General features: G+C 39.8%; 1 protein-coding gene across 2 annotated transcripts; it reads right to left on the reverse strand.

Annotated features, from left to right (window-relative positions):
• Positions 1 to 590: 590 nt before the first annotated feature.
• dennd1a (DENN/MADD domain containing 1A) lies at positions 591 to 20669 on the reverse strand. 2 transcript variants are annotated; one of them, XM_084572117.1, is made up of 23 exons: positions 20492 to 20669; positions 18522 to 18586; positions 15922 to 15965; positions 15489 to 15538; positions 14843 to 14962; positions 13923 to 13992; positions 13541 to 13621; positions 13197 to 13250; positions 12160 to 12270; positions 10306 to 10406; positions 9672 to 9717; positions 9458 to 9559; positions 9236 to 9361; positions 8717 to 8818; positions 8463 to 8550; positions 8161 to 8201; positions 6705 to 6776; positions 6239 to 6295; positions 5805 to 5957; positions 5414 to 5478; positions 4131 to 4268; positions 2768 to 3014; positions 591 to 2602 (listed from the first exon to the last, which is right to left on the reverse strand). In XM_084572117.1, exons 1-23 carry the CDS (start codon positions 20506 to 20508, stop codon positions 1559 to 1561), a joined length of 2994 nt encoding a protein of 997 aa, XP_084428243.1. In that variant the 5' UTR covers positions 20509 to 20669; the 3' UTR covers positions 591 to 1558. The 2 variants fall into 2 exon arrangements, with proteins under 2 accessions (XP_084428243.1, XP_084428242.1); XM_084572116.1 differs by lacking the exon at positions 4131 to 4268.
• Between the last annotated feature and the right edge of the window lie 488 nt (positions 20670 to 21157).

Raw genomic sequence — 21157 nt, forward strand, 5'->3', positions numbered from 1 at the left:
TGAGTGTGATGTTTAACCTCTTTTAGAAAAATACTGTGTGCCATGTTTGAAGTCTATTCCGGAGTATACTGAGAACTACTCTAACATGGTGGCACTGAAGACACATGACACAAGAGGGAGCTGTGCAAACAGTTATAAGCTATTTGTCAGTAGTGGTGATAGGCTGAGAATTGTTGGCATCTGAACATCCTGAAGCAAGTCTTTATGACAGACTTTATGTGTGATTTCCTGGGTAGAATGGCTAGAAAATGAAACAACCTAAAATATGCAGACAGTCCTCTGACGGGTCCAAGTGAGTTCAAGTGTTGTGGGCTGAGGAGGTGAGCCCCGCCCTCCGTCTGTTCATGAGACACATGTTCTTGTTGTCACTGCAGAGCTGATTGTAGTGGTGAGAGGAGGTTTGTATGGGTGTCCCAACATGACCATTCCTCACTGCTTGATCAGGACCTTCAGTTACTCTGTTGCATTTGCACACCACACCACACAAGAGTAGAAGATATCCTATTGTTCCAGTCCAAACTGTGGTAAAACTGAATATATATAACAGTTCATATATTTCATTATGCACGAATACACCAGTTAAAGTTACCTAGGTTCTGATCCCTATGATTTATTTCCTTGTAGTTTTGTTGACACCTGTGGAGTGTACCTCACAAGTATCAGTCCCACAGATGAAATTACACCAGTATCACCAATAAGGACAGCGGGGACAGCTAGTGCATCTAACAGAGCAATTGGTCCATCTGATTGAAGGACTGTCCAACTAATTGTGGTTTGAGAGAATCATTGTGTCACATCAGGAAGTCAGTCAAATAATGTCATGTGACACCGCACACACATTTATTATCTCATTTTGTCTTTGGTTTCCTCTGAATAACTTTTGTATGTTCACACTATCTGATCAGCAGGCTCCCCCAGTAACAATATGTTAGTTTGTGAGTTGAGGTTACTATTGTGTCTGCCTGGCGACTGCTTAATATAGGGGCCTTTGTTCCACATCATCTATTACAATAATGAAACATATGACGTGTTGAGTGTTTTTTCTTACTTGTTCATGCTGGTGAAAATGCCAAAACCTGCCAAAATGAGCATCAGCATAGATACCACAGACACTCTCTCTCAGATCTTAGCTTGTCAGGGGTAATAATGAGAGCTTCATTTGCTAATGTTTCTTAACTCATTTTACATAGAGAGCTCTCAAGTATCCTAGATCAGAATTTACTGACTGTAAATTCTGGCATAATTTAAGGTTAAACATTGGCATCACCCACAGGTGTCATACAGTACTATTTTTTAAAATGTATAAAAATAAAAAGATTCCTCATTTTGGAATAGAGGATCAGGAAGATTCTGACAGAACTCTTATGTTGCATTCCCCAGCATGTCTTTAATCTCAGTTTAAGCAAATATTCTTCTACAACTGTGAGTTGCATAAGTGTAGCACACAGAATCAGTGCTAACATACCATTAAAAGCAACAGATGGTCCTGATAGAGAAGTGAGGAAAGTTTGGAAAGTGACAGAGAGGGGCACCTCTGAGCAAAACAGATATACAGGTTTTAGTCAAATGTTTCCCATTTCCTTCGATGGTCCTCCATCTTCTTTTTTGGGGGTGTAGCTGGTCTGACCATAGTCAGCAGGTCCCCAAAAGGATCTTGGGGCTTCTGGCTCTCTCCCTCATCAAGAAGAGGCTTTGCCAGTATGTTCATAGCTGTACTGGGGACAGATGTGGAGTCCAAGAGGCTGGAAATAGTGTGATTGCTGGCAGAGGACTGAGACAGGGGGGTGACGGAGGAGGGGAAGGCTGACTGGTGAAGTCCATAGTTGGGTGGCATATTGGAACTGCCTGGTGAATGCTGCTTGTAGAGCCCAGGTAGTGTAGAAAATGATTGAGGCTGGGCTAAGGTGGTCAAGTAAGAGCCTGGTGGAGGCCCGTAGACTGCATTGAAGGGATTACCACTTACAGTCGGTGAGTAGTGCTGCAAAGACTGGGCAAAAGGGTTCAGGGATATGTGAGGATGTAGTGGGAAAGGAGGCAAGCCCTGAGGGTAGGACCTGGGTGGCAGTGCTGGTTTGCATGAAGATGACATACCAGTATCTACCTGGTCAGTTAGTACAGATGAGCTGGTCTGTGCTGAGTTTTTAAGGGGGTCTAGGAGGCTTATCAGATCTAAGCTGTCCCCAGTAGCTTTAGTGGGCCTCAGCAGGTCTCTATCTGTGGTCATGCTCAGAGCTTGTCTAAACTCTTGTCCACCTGTTGTAGTCCTTCCTTCAACAGCCCCTGCTGGTTTAGAGCGCGACTGGGAGACAGGGGGCGCTAGGACACTACCAAGTTCAGGAGTCTTCCTTCCGTGGGGACGGGGTATGGTGATGCTGCTAGGGATGGAAGGGTCCAGAGGGTCAGGGCCTGCACCAGAACTTTCTTGGCCCGGGGAGTGGGCTTCAGTCTGCACAGGAAGTTGGACAGACAGATGTCTATCAAAGGTAGGACAAATAGGCAAGACTGAATCATCCCGCCCTGTACTCCACAGCTTGTTGTAAGGGTTGGAGAGCTTGAGGCCTGGAAGTGTACGCGAGTGTTCACCAATACTCAGGTCCATCCGCTGCAAACACAAGACATAATTTGAAATTGAAAAGATTATTCCAGTAACACTAACAACTTCTGAAAATGATGAAAGTCACAAGGATCGTTATAGACATGTAGACTCAGATAACATGAATTGGAGAGAATAAACAACTTTTGGCTTGAAAAGATTTGGATCTCTGACCTGGTAAGTGAACTTAGCTTGTAGTTCATCAGAGTCTTTGGGAGTCCTCAGGTCTTCAAGACTTTTAGCCAAGGTGATCGGTTGGCTGTCAGGCTCATCTTGGCAGCCAAAAATGTCACCCAGAAGGTTGACATTGGAAAACTTCTCAGTAACTGGGCTGGGAGGGGCAGTGTAGCTTTCTGCCCCAAAACCAGGATCGTCCCTGTCTATCAGCTCAACCTCCTTCAGGGAGCGGTACGGCTGTGGCCTGCAGGGACAAGGTTTTGTTTATCGTTCATTTCTCTCATACAGTAGAAGTCTTCAGAGGTCAAAACCTGTATCCAACCCAAACCTCAGACCTAAAACGATCTATAGTGGAACGTCTTTGAAAGCTTTGAAGCATAGGTTTATCTGAGTCTCTGATTTACAAATCACATTTACTTATAGATTTGTTTTTTCCTGTTCCTGTCCCACTTCTATTATTGGTAAACGAGAAAAAAATGTATAAGAAGGAATTGACTGTTCTGACCAGGGACAGCGAATAAGGGTTAGCAAAAGTCATGAAACATTTTCATTCCATTGTCTCTGCCCACTCACTGTTTTCACTAGTCAATATTAACAGTGGCCAGTCAATATTGATATGGACATCTTTCAAAGTGGAATTTATATTGATACATACTCACAGTCTCTAGTGTAAAGTGGGACAACCCTCTGTGGATTTTTATACTGATAGCTGACACTGTGCTTCAAGTCAGCTGATTGGCTAAGGAGATGCAGTCCGCATTGTTCTTGAAACAAGTTGTGTAGGGATGTGCGATATGGATAAAATCAGTTCATTTGATACCAAAACAGTGATACATTAACATGACACATGGGTTTTCCTGAAAATGTATGTTTTCCTTTGCAATTGAAATGAGCTGATGGGAATATTTATTTCTGGCTAAGGCTACAAGGGGAATAGATAACTGACACATTAGAAAATGTCATCACAATGATGAAAAAAAATGACATCAACTGTAGATGTTAAATAGACTGCTTCCTTGGTGTGTAAAAATTGCTTTCAGGTCAAAAGAGAACTTAAGTTTGGCTTTATACAAAACTGAGTTAGGGGATGGATTGGGTTTATTCCCAATGAAGACCTCTAAAAAACAATGTGTGATCACCTCTCAAGCCAGAACTAATCCATTGCTTACACCAAAATTCTGCTTTTACAAGACCTGCAACCAAAACCATATCCCCAAATTTTCCTACACAGTGACCACAATGCCTTTCATGTACAGTTACAAATCGGCTGTAAACACATATGCACATTTTCTTAGAGACAGAAAAGAGTTGAGAAAAGCTTATTAATTAGAAAACCATGCAAAGCCAGAGAGATGCATACAGAGGCGACCACTCAAAAGGGACGGAGAAGAGAAAGCTGTCAGGAAACCCAGAGATGGAGTCATCGTCGTATTGGAGCTCATCTCCAGACGAATCCTCCGACAGAAAGACTGTGTAGTGACGAGTAGGACGGATAGAGCTACAGTGAGGAGAGGAGAGACAACAGGAAATTCACAGCTCATTTCACATGTTAATTGGTTATTTTAAAAAAGGCAGGAAAGAAAAGGAAAATTAAGAAAAGCAAAGCTGAGGATTAGTTATATCAACAGTCTCAAACTTTATTTGTATTAGGGTAAGTATGTCAATTGAGACTCTTATACTGAATTCACTACACACATGCCCAGAGAATGCTTTCTGAACCACTCTCAGGAAAAAGTCTAATTTGGAATATCCAAATGAAATGCGCTGTTTACATAACTCATATCAAAATATATATATATATAATGGAATATTAGTGTCAATATATATGTACTGACTACCCTGACAATCTTGCAACTAAGTTTTGTGCAGGTCTCTAAAATTACTAACGTCACGGCGGAGATAAATATGTTATAACTTAACCTGTGTCATGAGTGCACCCAAAACCCAGCGCTGTTTGTGCTTCTGAAATAGTGGTAGAGATCCATTAGAGACAGCTGCTGTGCCCAAAATAATGTCAGAGTTTATTTGCATGCAGAGCTGGCTAGAGACGCATTTGTTAATGCCAGGTAGGAACACAGGCACTAAAAGCTGGCCATTTGCGATCACATTGCCCAGGATGGATGGTAATGCAGTGCATTCTTTTTATTTACAAAGCCATTATTAGCAAACGGCCAGTGTAGCTTACATTTCTTTTTAACTATGGATCAATTTCACAGTGCAGTAGTCCCCAAAGCTCATTGGTACTAAAATATCATCACATTAACACTGGGACTAGGAAACTAGTTTTTAAATACTGTTCTCTGCTTATGGAATTTGATGAACACATTCTAGTCCAATAAATCCAGAGAGACAACAGTGTGAATGAGTTTTCTTTGAACCAAATCTACCGTTTATTTCGCTCTTTTACGCATAAACTACTTCTTTTCTCTTCCAATTAAAGACGGCCTAGTGTTCTGGCTAATCAAAAGAAAGAGAAAAGAGAAATCTATTTTAAGAATCAATTCATCGGCAACTGGAACTGTTGTTTTGCCTTGTCCTAGCCATCACGATGAGAACGATAATATTACAGTCTCATTGGCTATCCAAATGTGTGGCTGTATGATGAGCGGTGGAATTTACTGTATATAATGAAGGTAGGCTTACTGGTCAATGCTGCTTTCCAGACTCACATTGCTGCTTGGTCTCTTCAACAGCACTGGTGGCCGAGGCTATGGAAGTGAATAAAACAATGTGACAAAATAGAAAATGACTTTGGAATGGCTGCAAGAATGTGTATACTATATCTGTGATTTATGGTGTATGTACTTTAGTTAAAATGTGAAACAGCTGGCAGAATGCAAAGTAGCTATATGTAAAACATCTAGGAAATTGACAATACAATAGTTGTACACTACTAAATCTGCCAAATCTATTTTTCATGAGTTAATGATGATGAGCATATAGATTAATAAAATGTGTTAGAAAAAATATTCTGAATGATTCAAGAGTCTGTGACTGGCAGACTGGCTTTCCTTCTCACTTAATTTCTGCTCACCTGTCCTAAGTGCACAGTGATTGGCCTATGGTCGTCCCAGGCTCCCAGCGATCCCTCCCTCCTGACCGAACCACTGGAGGAGGTAAATCCTGCTGTGCCATCGTCGTCGATGACCGCTGACCCTCCAGTGGACAAACCATTTTCTGACTGCTCCTGCAAGCGGGAGGGACAGGGAGGAGGAGGTTGCCATGAGTGAAAGGAGCGATGGCAATGCAGGGGGAAGGGGAGTGAGGATGCACGCTGTGGCTGGGAGACCCGTGGGTTCAGTCAAGGTGAGTTAGGGTGGTGTTTAAGGTATATTAGGCAAGAGAAAGAAACCAACAACTGTCACTGCCTTTTGGTGCAGAGGCTTCTGGTTCAAACTCTCAAATGTACAAACAGGTGTGACAAACATGTGATAAAGAATCTTTGGTCTGCAGTGTACAGCTGTATACCTTCTGCTTCAACCGGCTCTTGACTTCCTTGATGCGCATTTTTGCATGGTCCTTCGCCTGTTGACCAAAACAAAGACAGTGAGATCATTACCACTCTAACTGACATTGCAGTTCAACAACAACCAAGTAGCAGTAGATTGTTAGCATAATGGTTCAGGGTACCATCTCTGAGAAAAAGATCCTTCATACCTTCATACATCTAAGACAGGTCTCTTAATCAAATTCCTGTTAAATAATACTCATGCCTGTTGTATTTGGTGTACATGACTGTTGATGTGCACGGCACTGGCTAATACTGTGGAGCACTATACAGTTCTATCTTTAATGTTTCTTCTTCCTGGTGTATGTTTCTGACAACTGCCACAGACAAAAATGGAATTTCTTAGAGGAAGCAAATGAAGCTATGTAATTTTACGTGTCTTTCTAACCAAAGGTTACTCTTCTAGTACATAAGAGAAATGCTTACAAACTTGTAAACGGTCTTCATGGCCGGATTGGCCTTGGTCTTCACTGTGTTGAAGATAGCCCCTCCCCCTTTCTGTCAGATAACATTTGCAAAACATCAGTTAGCGTGGGACACATAAATGACATAAACACCACACTGGGATTCCTAATATGTACTACATACAGCTGTTAGAACAACCACTTGGCAAATTACATACTTTGTTGAATTTAAATTGAAAAGACCTAAATGCAACTTTGGCAGTGCACTAACATTTACAACTTTAAAATAAGAACTGTTCATGCAGGTTTACTATTATGATACTTTAAAAATGTTACAAATTCAGCATTCAACTGATATTGTGGAATGTGCAAACATTCAAGATCTTCATTCACTCATTAGGTCTTAATTGACTTGTTAGGACTTGTTTGGCAGGTAGAGTTTCACCAGTGGCACAGGAAACAACCCCGGAAATCTAATATTAAACAACCGCATGTGTGGATACAACAGCCTAAGTATATTTCAGGTAGTAATATGACACAATATTTTACAATGTTGTATTTAACAATCGAGACCAAGCAATTGATCAATCCATTAAGGGGCAACAAACTAGGTGTGAAGCAATCTAAAAATATCTCCAAAATAGTTATCTTAAAGGAAGAGTGCTAGGAAATTACGCAGTACAAAATAGCAAGAATCTAATCTGTATACAAAATGTATTCACAACTTGTGATATCTTCTAAGTGGATGTTGGTAAGTGCTGACTTATTAGGGGGTGAAACTATTTAGAGGTGTTGTCTTTGTTTCTCTTCACTTCAGATTAATAAAAAGGTGACTTGTACACAGCAAATGGATGAAGTGCAAAGCACCCTCGGGCTACAAAGTTCATTATAGGCAAAACACCAGAATGGAATGCCAGTTCATTAGATACAGTTGTGACAACACTACTAGCATTATACTTATATAAAAGACTAGCACTAAATATTACTTTCGGGAGGGTTATGGTATTTAGCGTATGTTAAAAATAAGTTGAAGAGCTGTTGATTCAACTTTCATTTTGCTGTGGTTTGCACTACCACTGAATTATACAGTGTTGCAAATAACAAAAAGGCTTGTTTATTTTAATCCAGCACCACAAACTACATCCTCTACAATGATCATCCAGTTGAATTACCACCTTTCTGACGGTAATTCAACATAACCTGAACATTAGAACAGTCATGAAGGAGGATTTATTGCAGGACTGTTATATTAGAATGCATTTGTTTTCACTAGTGACGTGAGTATATATTTTGACATATAAGTATATATATGAAGTTTCATCAGTTTTCATGAAACACTTTATATAAGAAGCTGAATGTCAGAAAGGTGCACATTCTGTCTAAGGGGTTCTTAACAGCCACAAAATACTGCAAACAAGTATGTTGTCAATGAATATTTGCAGGACATTGTACAGAAACCTAGCTTTTGAGTTGCTCACCTTCACAGTGAACAGCCACTGGTGGTAGGTCTTGTCACTGCCTGTAGGAGGAAAGTCACAACAATACACTGTAAGCATCACGTGGTATATTGGACATTAACTGAGAAGGCCCAGAAAACAGTGACGCAAACTAGAGATGAGAGACAGCACAGGCAACAGAACAAATGAGGCCTAAGCTTGTGTGGTCATTTAGTTTTAATGTGAAACTAACACGGTACCCCAATTGCCGTGTCTCCTTGCGTTATCCTCTTTAAGATTGACAGATGCACTATGTGCGAGAAGAAAAGTCGCTGCTGACCCACCTGCATATTCACCCATGCTGATCTCCTCCTCAAACATGTCACTGAACCCCTCTCCTGAGTTCAGCAGGTCCAAGCGGCCATCAATGAACTGCAAGAGACAAAGTGTGAGTGTGTGTTTACATGCATGGACTTCTACTGTTGTCTATGTGACGATCTATTTTGGGTTTAACCCATCACAGAGTATATTTTGTCTGGTTTAGGTTAAGATTAGACTATGGGTTAGGGTTAGGATTAGTGTGTGTGGGTTTGTCTACCTGTTTGAAGAGCTGCAGCTGAATGGCATTCTGAAGGAACTGCCTCATGGCACTGGAACGATGGTTTATAAAGGTTTCCTCATTAAATGTTATAGGCTCTCCCTAAAATACAGGAAAAAATACAGACTGTCACAGTACTGCAAAATTCAGACATTTAATTTTACACTTGGTGCCATGTAGACGTGGCCTTTTACTTCAAACTTGATATGGTTTTATTGATATTTAGGCACAATTACATATATAAGGGCAATGTTTTTGAGGTTGTTTTGGAACTCATCCAAATGCTTCTTCATTTCATTAAATACTGAATTGTTAAATATTTGTAAAATAGTAATCATGTGTAATAAAATGTAACAACTTACATTACTTTGCTGACGTGACCGCGGCAATGGCTTCCATTTCAATTAATATGTGAGGAGTATTTTTACGGTTAGGCTCTACCAGTTTAATCAGAGGAATTTCACTTTTGAGAACCTTCCACTGAAACCTTCCCAGTGTTGGTCTACACCATGCACTTACTGACTCAAACTGCAGGGCGTTTCTGTAGCTGCCAAACAGAGCTGCTTGACTCTTGAGGAAGGCTCGAGCCACACCGTCCCCCGTTGTTGCTGAAACCTTCTTCAAACGACCTTTTAAAGAAGAAACCTGTGGAACACAAAGTTATCATCCTTTAATTATGAATAATGATTGTATATTTTCAAAATACTGAACAGTTGTCGGAAGCTGTTGGTAGTTTCTCACCACATCATTGGGCAGGCTTTGGAGGTCATCATAAGGGGATTCTAGTGTGTTTGTGTCCACATTTAGGACCACCACATCATCCAGAGCCATCCCTCGAACTTTCTACAAGCAACAGAGAGAACACATGCCATGCTTACAGTCAACTAAAGAAAATCACTGCAATTATTTGTTTTAAACCTGAACCTGGCTATGTGTGCCATTTACTGACACCTACCTCCATCAGACTGGAATGTACTCCAATGAGAAAGGGCATTGGGGCACTGAAAAAAAAAATCAGATTCATAGTTACAACAACTGGATCTGATGACAGCTGGATTATGGAATCTGAACACAGCAGTCATTGATATTTTTATGCAATTAGCCATGTCAAATTCTGATGACTGGTTTGTGTAAGGCAACTTGAGGAAATGGATTGCTTTTGGTGCTAAAAAACATGTAAATAACATTATTTACCATTACATCACTTGCTTTGGGCACTTTCCAGCTGTATATTAGAACAGTTCCTTGCAGAAAGAATAAAACCAATCTGACCTGGAATTGAATGAGCACTATAACTTTCTTGCCAAAAAATGGCAAATATCATCAATATCAATCAACTTTCATATCTTAATGTGCAAAAAACAGGAGTAGATAATAAAACAGTAAAAGGTCTGCTTACACCTGTAAAACTTGTTCAATGTGATCGACAGACCATTCAGAAGTTATTGTTTAACTTTAGCACTGAGTTTGCTCTTTGTTGACCTGATGGACTGATGTGTATGTAGTTGTGATCTTTGGTACCCATGTGTGTTTTGCTGTATCAAAAGCTCTATTCAATACTTAGAGGCATGGATTGTCAGCACACTCACCAGCAGTAGTCTAACAAATGCTGAGGAAGGACAGGAATGTAAACATGTTGCCAGTGCATTGGATATAACATGGCTGCAGACCCATGGACGCAAGCTGTTAACTGTGGAAAAATATCAAGTAAACAATATGTGATTTGCCATTACTGATATTACTGTGTATGATGAAATTCAAATTCAAAAATATATTCCAATAATGAATAACAAAAAGCATTGGGATATACACTCATCACTCACTTTATAAGCTATACCTTGCAAGTGGTGGGTCAGACATTTTACATTCAGAACTGGTTTATACTCTGTTGGATATATAATTAACAAGGTGCTCTAAATATAAGCTCAGAGATTTTGGTCCATATTGACATGATAGCATTATCGCATTCCACTCATTTCAAATTTGCTTGTTATCTTGTACACCCTTCAATAAAAACTAAATTACACTAGAGGTCATTTCCTCCGTACTGGCCATAAATATGATTAGATTATGGACAAAGACCTTTGGACAGACTTTTGACACTGCATTCTCCTTGACATTCATCATAGCTGTAACTATTTTCTGGAGAGAGCAGAAACTGAAAAAGTACTTTGTACTCTGCTCCATTCAGCTTTCCCTCAGCCCTGACCTGTCTCCCAGTCCCTGCTGCTGAAAAACACCCCCACAGCATGATGCTCCTACCACCATGTTTCACTGTTGGAATGTTACTGGGCAGACATAATGTTTGGAATTGAGGTCAAACAGTACAATCTTGGCTTCATCTGACCAGAGAATCTTGTTTCTAACAGCCTGAGAGCCATTCAGCTGCTTTTTTGCAAACTCCAAGCTGACTTTCATGTGTTTTACACTGAGGAAAGGCTTTCGTCTGGCCAATCTGCCATAAAGCCCAAATCAGCGGAGGAGTTAAGTAATGGCTGTCCTTCTGTAACTTTGTCCAATCTCTGAAGCTTAGTCAGAGTGACCATCGGGTTCTTTGTCACATCTCTTAATAAGGTCCTTATGCCTCCATTGCTCAGTTTTGCTGGATGACCAGCTCTTGTCAGGGTCCTGATTGTGTCAAACTTCTTCCATTTGAAAATAATGAAGGCCACTGTGCTCTAAGGAACCTTCAGTGCAGCAGAATATTTTTTGTAGCCTTCCACAGATCTGTGCCTTGCAACAATCCCGTGTCTGAGCTCTGCAGGCAGCTCTTTTAACCTTCTGGCTTTGCTTTTGCACTAATACGCATTGTCACCTGTCAGGCCTTATATAAAGAGGTGTGTGCCTTTCCAAGTTGTACCCGATCACTTTAATTTGCCACATATGGACTCCAATCAAGGTGTAGAATCATCTCAGCAGTGATCAAGAGAAATGGAACGCACCTGAGCGGAATTTCAAGTGTTGTTGCAAAGGGTCTGAATACTTATGTCAATGTGATGTTTCATTCCTTTTTAATAAATTTACAAAAAATTCAAAAAATCTATTTTCACTTTGTCATTATGGGGTACTGAGTGTAGATTAAGTAATTGAAAAAAATATAGCATCAGGCTGCAACATAACAATACTGAATACTTTCTGAATGCATTGTATATTTAAATACACTACTTAAATGCCCACGAACATGTCACAGAGTGTGACACTGTGGCTTGCTAACGTGATTTTTAAACTTTTTGGACAACAATGTTTAAAGGCAAAATCTACAATGAGTTTGGCATACCCATACCTGGTACTGGCATCAGTTCACTGCTATTTTTGGTCTTTTAAGGATTGTACATAGGTAAATTCTACAATTCTAACACATCATCTCATTACTAAAATACTCAAGAGAGCAAAATTGGCAGAGCTGTAGAAGATAGAAGAAAGAGGAAATGTACTCTACTTACAGTGCTTAGTTTGCTACAGCAGATGAGGATTCGACGTTCATAAAGCATACTAGCGTACAGATGAAGCATGTTATTGACATCTACTGCTACAAAGTATTCTGTTAGGTTTCTCTGCAAGGGTCAAACAAAATAGGAGAAAAATAAACAAACGAGTTAGTTGTGAAAGTAAAGACCAGTATAAACGGCATACACTTCAAGTTCAAGTAATTAAACTTCACATTGCACATAAATTATCCGGTGTTTCAACTGTACAAGTACAACAGCAATGGAGAGAGAAAAGAGCATTACTGAAGAAACTGCAATATTCCTGTTTTGATGGCTGTATGCAGAACATCTGCACTGATGCATCACATCAAGCATTTCCTGTTCACTGAAGCTGTCTGACCAGTCCCAGGGCCTTGCTTAGCTCTCATAAAATCTGACTTGCCATTCAATCACTGCAAGTGTAATTTAATGTGTACTTTATGGGAGGAATAGGCAAGTTTTATTTCACACTGTTATAGTACAATGTTGATACATTTTCTGTTTTCATTTGGCTTGAAAAAGACACTACCTCCACACGAACAAAGCCTTGGTTGTGTTTTTGTGTTCATCAAATTAGAAAGTTTAGGTTGAGGTTCAATATTGCTCACAGTGTGTAATGAGCCTTTCCACAACAGTCAGAAAAAGTATAGACTGGCTGAACGTTTTCTCTGATCACATTTTGTGACCCTCCACCTTCTATGACCATAAGAATTCCAGGGTTCTGTCTAAAGGCAGTCTTTGGCCACATCATCTTCCAAATTACATAATTCGAGAACATTTCCTAACCATTACTTGTAATTCATGGAGGTAAAGACACAAAACAAGTCAGTCTGGTTTGTTTTGTAGGCTACGAAACGCGTCAGTGATGATGTTGCTCAGAAACCTTTCAATAGTCTCAAAATGACCAGACATGATCAGTTGTACTTATACTGAACTTCTCCCTAGCTAACTGTAAGGGAGCCTCAGGATTTGAATGGGGTGTGTTCAAGCATAAAGGACATGACAACACTCACATTCTCTGGTATGCTGGGTAGTTCGCTTGAATTAGGCACAGTGAAGAAGGAATGCTGGAGGAAACAAAACGATGGTCAATGAGAGTTTGAATACATCAGTATGACAGAAAGAAAGCATAAGAAAGGAGCCTGTAGACCTCTATTGGTGGTTATATGGTGATGCACAGTAACAGTTATCTGTTAAATCATACTTGAAAGCTAAGAATTTAATCTTTTTATATTTATGCTATCATTGTGAATCGAGTACCAGTAACATTATTCTAGTTAGTTTTAGAACAGATGTTTGTCAGTTTTGAAGTTTAGAATGAGGCCAGTTGAATGTGGTTTGGTGAAGTCATACTCACCACACCAAGGTGAACAGGGACTCCAGGCTCAGGAATCGGGAGCGTATATAGTGACACCAGGAGCTCCTGCCATTCACTTTCCTGAAACATGCAAAACATCAACAAACCATGCAGTTGGTCTTTAAATCAATGTTATGGTGCAAAAGAAACATAAACTTGCACAGTGGGGGGTACAGCTGTTGTTTAGCTGCTGTAATCTCAAAAAAAATGTACATAAACAGTACATATGAAATAGTTTACATATCCCTTGTCATCTAAAGGCAAGGATGGTGAAGGTCAAGGCAAAAACTAAAGTGCATTCACAAAAACTGAGAAGAAAATTGGGAGCTTAAAAGCAAAACAGTAATTAGATCTGTGATACAGACCACCTGTAATTACTTACCTGGCCTTTGACAGTGTAATCTGCAAGAATATTAAGCAGTTTGTAGAAGACCTCAAACCAGGGCAGGTAGCTGAGAGACACAAAGAATGTGCTTTTAGAAAGCCCAGTATTTCATTTTCATTCATTTTCAGAATCCCAGATTTCAGTTAGTTTCAGGCTAGACCCAATAAATCGACATGGGAATCTGAGAAATCTTCATATTTAGGTCTATCTGGTTCTAAGTGAGCATTCTGGGCTCTTTTAACGCTTTTGTCTTAATCATCATACTGTGCATGTATTGTTGGTTTATACTTCAGCCATCAACACAATTTTTAAAATATATTTTTTTCTATATTTCATCAAAGAGCAGCTGTTTTGCCAGAACTTATTTGGTACCCTTAGAGTAGTGTCTTTTTAGACTTAGACCTAGATACATTTTATGGATCCACAAGGGAAATTGCTCGGTCACGGTAGCTTAGTTGCACATAAGAAAAACACTCTTAAGAACCGAAAGTAAAAGAAAGATTAACTAAAATAAAATAAATGTAAAATCTAGTAAATTAAAATAAAAACAGTATAAGCAAAAATGTACAGAAATAGCATATGGACAAATGTACAAGAAATAGAGACGGAAGAATATAGATTATATACAAAGGAATGATAGTAAGGTGTAATAGCGTCCATTAACATGAATAACATGGAGTTATCTGTTACAGAAAAGTGAGTTGTTGTACAGCTGGACAGAGTAGGGTATGAAAGAAGTTGTGTAGTGTTCACTGTGGGAGTGGAGCTGGATCAGTCTGTTGGAGAATGAGCTCCGCTGCCTCTCTATTGTCTGGTGTAGTGGATGAGATTACTACTGAAAACAACAAGGCTGCCTCAAGAATACAAGAATACTAACTGAATCAAGCCACAAACACTGACTATACACACAGACTCACCTGAGAATGCAGTAACAGGTGTGTGCCCCCGAGGATAGGCGACAGAAGCCAAATCTCTGTTTGCTCTCAATGTCAGTCAACACAAACGTGAAGTTTTGGCCGACCTGGTTGACTGTCAGGCTGCAGGGTGATGGGGGTTCACAAGGCAGGAAGAGAAAGACAGAGTAAAAGGAAACACTTTACGCTGTTTTCAACAATGGGGAAATATTTTGTACACAGCCAGACTAGGTGTGTGAATTTCTCCTCATCTGTTCCCATGACCGAAATGACTACACTGCTGTAGTTGATATATCCATTTCCTCTGGTGTTCTGTGTCCATTCAGTTATGTACAAACCGTGCCAAAGGAAACATTCTGCCACTTTTTTTCTTCACACATTTCAAAGTGAGTACGGAAAACAACAATGCATGTGCATAGAAACTGCATTTAATGGAGGATCAAACACCTAAGTACATGGCAATTACATAATATACTGTTGAGGGGCACTGCAAAAATAGTTTTTGTGGGTTAAGTTAGTGCAATGTCTTTAAAACTGGTGCATGTTAAAATGTATATATGCGTGTGTGTGTGTGTGTGTGTGTGTGTGTGTGTGTGTGTGTGTGTGTGTGTGTGTTGGTGTGTGTGTGTGTGTGTGTGTGTGTGTGTACCTGTCCATCCGGAAGGGGAAGCAGAACTTAGGCACAGTCTGAAGAGTTTCCTGAGGGACAAAGTTGAGGTATTGCACATTACAGTTATAAATAAATACTAACTATGTCGCAATGTGTTAAAGAGAACAACTTTATAGCATATAAAAGGAAGGATGTAATGTGGAGGAACATATGTGTAAAGGACAGAAAGAATGAATGAACAATACATGGTAAAAAAATAAATAAAGTTCTAATGGATTCATTGACATAAACATTGTCCGGGTGGTGCATGCACAAGTGAGGCTTAAGTCTGAGTAAAATTTTTTAGAACAAGAAAATAGAAACTACTTCAGCCAGTGAGTAAATTGTAAATGTACTGGCGAAATAAATGACTAACTATGTGCACGGTGACAAATGGAGGAACAGCAAAAACTGAGTATTGTGTGTTTCTGACCTGGTCTGTGTAGTCTTCAGGGTACTTCCTCCGCGTCTCTGGCCCTGTTGGAAGTGGAAGTGTTTAGTGCATTTTTTAGGAGCTACTTTACTGACTTCAAATTTCCTTGTTTAACCCTTTAAAGCCAATGTAGAGAAATCTTCATTCTATGTCAGCAGCGTATAATGATATTATACAATAATAATTTTTCCAACTTTGTGTCTACAGTTAAGGTTTGGCCCTTTCCTGTTTCAGTCATCACAGTGTCTTCATGCACAGGGTCAGCTCCATAAGGAAATGAGTTTCCCAGTTTGGTGCGAAAGAACTGACATAATCACATCCAAGTCATTTGGATTAACTGAAACCCCTAATGTTTGTGTATCTGAAAGGGAGAAAATCCCTGCAGCTTTTTCCCATGTGATCAAGCTCTCTTAGGAAAACCATAACAATCATATTGTCGGCTGTGGCTCAGTAGGTAGAGTGGGTTGTCCACAAACCAGAGGGTTAGCGCTTCGATCCCCGGAATGTGCCACATGCCCTTGAGCAAGACACTGAAACCCCAGTTGCTCCCAGTGCGTGGCACTGGTGTGTGAATGTCTGCGCGAATGGGTAGATGTGTCTGTGACTGTAAAGCGCTTTGAGTACCAATAGGTAGAAAAGTGCTATATAAAAGCAAGGCCATTTACCATTACTTTGATTTCTGCTTTAATACACGATTAGCCTGGTTATCACTGCAGAGTGTGACAATGGTCCACAAAACAGCGTGTGATGTCAGTCTACAAGTGTCCCATAAATACTCAGTGGGGTTGAGGTCAGGTGACAGGAAAGTTCACGAGATTCAACACTTGTTGGTCTTTACTGGTCCTAAAACAGTTCTTGCAGTATCAATCTCTCTCCTGACTGGCTCTTTAAATACACCCTAGTTACTGTTACCTTTAGAAATATCTAACTTATATTCATTAGTAAATAGGACTTTTTCCATTACCAACCGTGAAATGCTCCCATGGCAAGTGTGGTCTTGCTTCCCACCGCTCAGAAGAAATGGTTCAGAGATACTAACTGTCCCCTTCTACTGACAGGAGTTTTGTTGACTCGTGTTCTTTATTTAGCAAATTCCGCATCTGTGATCTCTCAGTGGACAAAGCTTGATGTATTGATCTTTTGTCAGCCTGATCAGGCTTTATAATGAACTGATTCAGTTTCCAAGTGTTTTAGTGACACCCCATAGAAATCCTTAGTGTAGCTACTATCTGACAATGAGAAAGCTCCTGTTTGCAAGCATTCATTGTCATTTAAACACATGCTTCCATGGAAGGGTTGCAACTCAAGGATAATATGACCATTTGTACAAAGAAGTTAACATTATCGAGGCAACAAGTTTGACTCAATTTGCTTGCTGACTGAGAATATTTCTTCTTCAACCTCAAATACACATCTTAAGAACACAACACACCCATATGCATGCTAATTAACACATTCAATAAAAGTATGATATGTCTATATGTTTGTTCACCAACAAAAAGAAAGATAGATTTAATTTGCTCTATGTCTGATTTTATCTGATAACCAATCAGCTCTGAATCAGCTGTGTAGGTAGAGGGGGTTTTCCACGAACCACAATGTGAGTGGTTCGATCCCCAAGTGTCCTTGAGCAAGACACTGAACCCTGAGTTTCTCCTAATGTCTGGCACTGGTGTGTGGATGTGTGTGTGCTTGTGTGTATCATTGTGACTGCAAAGCACTTACATTTACCATTTCTCTATTAATTTCAGCATATTCTGTGGTCAATACTAGCCAGTAAACCAGACCAAGAATTAAGTGCGGCTAATCCAGGCTAGGTCAGTGCATCTGCAAATCATTTTAATTTTGTTGGTAAAACATTACGGCGATAGACAATCATGTCTTTGTAACAGTGCAACTGGAAGCTTGCTCCGATTGTTCTGTCCAGCAGGTGAGCTCTTGAGCTGCACTACAACATGCTGTGTCACATTCACACCTTACTTGAGAACAACCGTTTCTAAAATATGAAAAGGGTTGCACTAAGTATGCGAGAGCTATATATAAACTTACACACCAAAACTTGTATATAATAAATGATCCTCCTCAAATGAACCTGCTATACACAATATTTACTACTTCATTATAATACTACTATATTACCCTGCTATTTTTTGAGTTATATGTAAAAAGAGGTAGTCTGAAGTGAATCAGTGAATCAGTTCCACATTCAAAAACAGCAGAAGTCAGAACAGATGGATATGGCATGTTTAAGACTGCGCAGGAAATGATGAAGACTCCCACAGGAAGAAATTCTTAGAAATACAGCCGACAAGCAATCCTCAGTATCCAGGAAATTAGTCATATACTGCAGATAGAAAATACCTCGTAATGAAACATTTGTACAGCGGGTTCGCTTTTTATAATTTAGTTCTGACACATCTGTTCCCAAAAGTGGGAAGGTGCACCTGTAGTAGGATACAATGCCAACATCATTTAAAAGAGCATTTAGTACAACCTTTTTAAATAAGTAAGTGGCTTTTAATAATAATTTCCTTTCCAGTGTGAAAAAGGAGATGCCTGTAGTCCAGGACTACCTGTACCTCCAACCTTAAAGGACTTACCAGAGCTGTGTGTGCTTGGATGGGCCACCTCCAGATACACCTCAAAAGTGGACTCAGGGCTTTCCCTGTAATAGAAGATATACAATCCACATCTTTACTACAGAGAAACTGCACACAACAAGTTTGTTTGCTTTTTTAGTTAGACTACGTTAGTGGGTCAGGGATTGTCCCTTCAAGACTAACTGGGTCTGGTATACTATCACATTTCATTCTGTTAGTCACACTAGTCTTTCTGTAGATCAAGGGTAACAATGCTGTGGTTCAGCAGGTAGAGCGGGTTGTCCACGAACCAAAGGGTTAGTGGTTCTATCCCCAGAATGTGGGGAATTGAGCAAGACACTGAACCCCCAGTTGCTCCCAGTGCGTGGCACTGGTGTGAATGTGTGTGTGCTTGTGTGAGCGAATGGGTAGATGCGTCTGTGACTGTAAAGCGCTTTGAGTAATAGGTAGAAAAGCGCTATATAAAAACAAGGCCATTTACCATGTACCAATAAAAGTGTAGCCACCCGGTTGGATGTAGGATTTATTTTTTATTTTTTTGAAGTCATCAAATAAGATTCAATTTGTATTTATTTTTACAAGTAATGGATATCCCAGGTGATAGAATACTGCAATGTGCCAACCATTGTGTGTTTTAAAATTCTTATGGCTCCTATGTAACAAAGACAGTAAGGAATGAAAGTTGAATCTGGTGTTTAAGTCAAAAAATAATTTGCATGTAATGAATACTTAGATATTAGTCCCATATATGTTAATCCTGGTTGCAACAACAACCTAAAATTTATCATAACCACGATATTAGAAACAATCAGGTCAATCTATAGTAATATTTGTAACAATAGTACTTTACAATATGTTGTTTTCAGAATCAGAATACTTGGAAGGAAATTGTTTGTTGTTGTTTTAATGCTTTCTTCACATATTATAGTAGACAAAGCCTTCATTATATTTCATTTAATTATTATTACTAATTGTTTAAAAACTTACATTTGACTATATTTAGTCTAGAAATTCAACCTAACCTGCCTGGTTATTAAAATCCCAAAATAAACAACACCAAGTTCCCAGTGGTGGTTACCACCCTGTTTAGGGGACCAGCTGACTTGGAACATTCTTAGTCAACACGGGGTAGCTGCACACAAGGTGATATACAAGGTGACATTCTGGTGACAGGCATCTCTGAATAATGCAATAATACGCATGTGTTTAAACATAAGGCACTGGGTCGTTTGAATGACAACAGGCTTAAAAACACATTTGGAACTGATCAAAAGGTCCCGCACAAAGTTCAGAGGCTCTAACAGCAGGAGGTCTACAACCCTTCTGAAAACATGCCACTGTCTGCAGAAATTCCGTTACTAACAGGATTTCTAGAACTGATCAAAGCTATTACAATTATAATACCACGGTCAGAAGCAATACAAACACCTACGAGTATATTTGCTGGGTTACAACGCTACACTGATACAGATCTCACAATATGGCTCGTAAACAAACAAGAAACGCCTTAGGTCATCAAATCCTAACAACAAATAAGCTTTTGCGCCTCAAAGTTATACCAAAAGACCTAACATTAGGCTGCAGGAAGGCATTAAGGCAGGTTTTCTGTTCTGTATCTCCTGAAAACTAGCATCCGGTTTGGGAAGAAAATCTGACAGTTACCATGTTTACACTAGCTGAACCTCTAGCTGAACCTCCAGAAAGATGTTTCTAACTGGCATGTCTATTTCCACCTTTGCATGAAAAGCTTCGTGCTAACATGTTTAATTACCTTGTTGACGACTAACAGACCTTAAAACCATAAAATAAATGTTAAGTGTGCTGTTCTTGTGGTCCCGTAAGTGGGGTACCGCCAGTGTTTTTAGCTTGTGTCGCAACAAGTCAGGGCCTTGCACTCCACAATATCTTCCACATAGACTCACTGGAACAATGCTAAGACACCGGCTAAAACACCGGATAAACATTCTTACTTGATGCGGGACCCCATCCTTATTTTGTCACCCCACCGCTGCTGAGAACAGATTACAGTGCGCAGACTCGTCCGTCCGGAGGTGTTGTTCTGATGCTAACCTGCCTGTCACACAGATCCGTACAACGCCATGGTGCGTCTGCACGCGTAGATCACGCTCTGTCTCGCGCGCGGACCTCTGGGACTTGTAGTTGTATTGAAGAATACGCTTCAGTCTGTAAAATGAAGCGCTCTGGCGGTTGAAACTACAGCTTCCAGAATGCGTGTCGTCTAAACTATTGGGTCGCGTGATAACGTATTGGCCCATTTTGTCGATACTCACCGTTACTTCGCTTACCCAGAGTTCAGAAAGTTTATTACAGCTGATCAGAAATGTAATTAATAACACAAATCTAATAACCAAAGATTAATAGTAAGATGTAAAATAACAGTTTAATAATAGTTTGTGCCAGAATCAAATTTTAAATTATTATTGGGTCCCTATTAAATTACACAGTAGGCATGTGTCAGTTTTATTGTTTCCCCATGCACCCACAAACCAACCATTACTCTAGGGGCAAACACAATTAACCCAGTAATGGATATGATTATTATTGTAAACTGTGAATGGGCCTTGCTGGATTTGGGGCATTAATGTGACATGCTATATCTTAGCTTTCCACTGATA

The sequence above is a fragment of the Chelon labrosus genome, assembly GCF_963514085.1.
Source record: "Chelon labrosus genome assembly, chromosome: 22".
Classification (NCBI taxonomy): domain Eukaryota; kingdom Metazoa; phylum Chordata; class Actinopteri; order Mugiliformes; family Mugilidae; genus Chelon; species Chelon labrosus.

Excerpts from the sequence above, each read along its gene's own strand:
- dennd1a (XM_084572117.1), bottom strand. Across the intron at positions 13,622-13,922 it reads ATTACACTGTCAAAGGCCAG|GAAAGTGAATGGCAGGAGCT; the intron begins GTAAGTAATTAC and ends TGCATGTTTCAG. Across the intron at positions 2,603-2,767 it reads AAGCTAAGTTCACTTACCAG|CGGATGGACCTGAGTATTGG; the intron begins GTCAGAGATCCA and ends TTGTGTTTGCAG.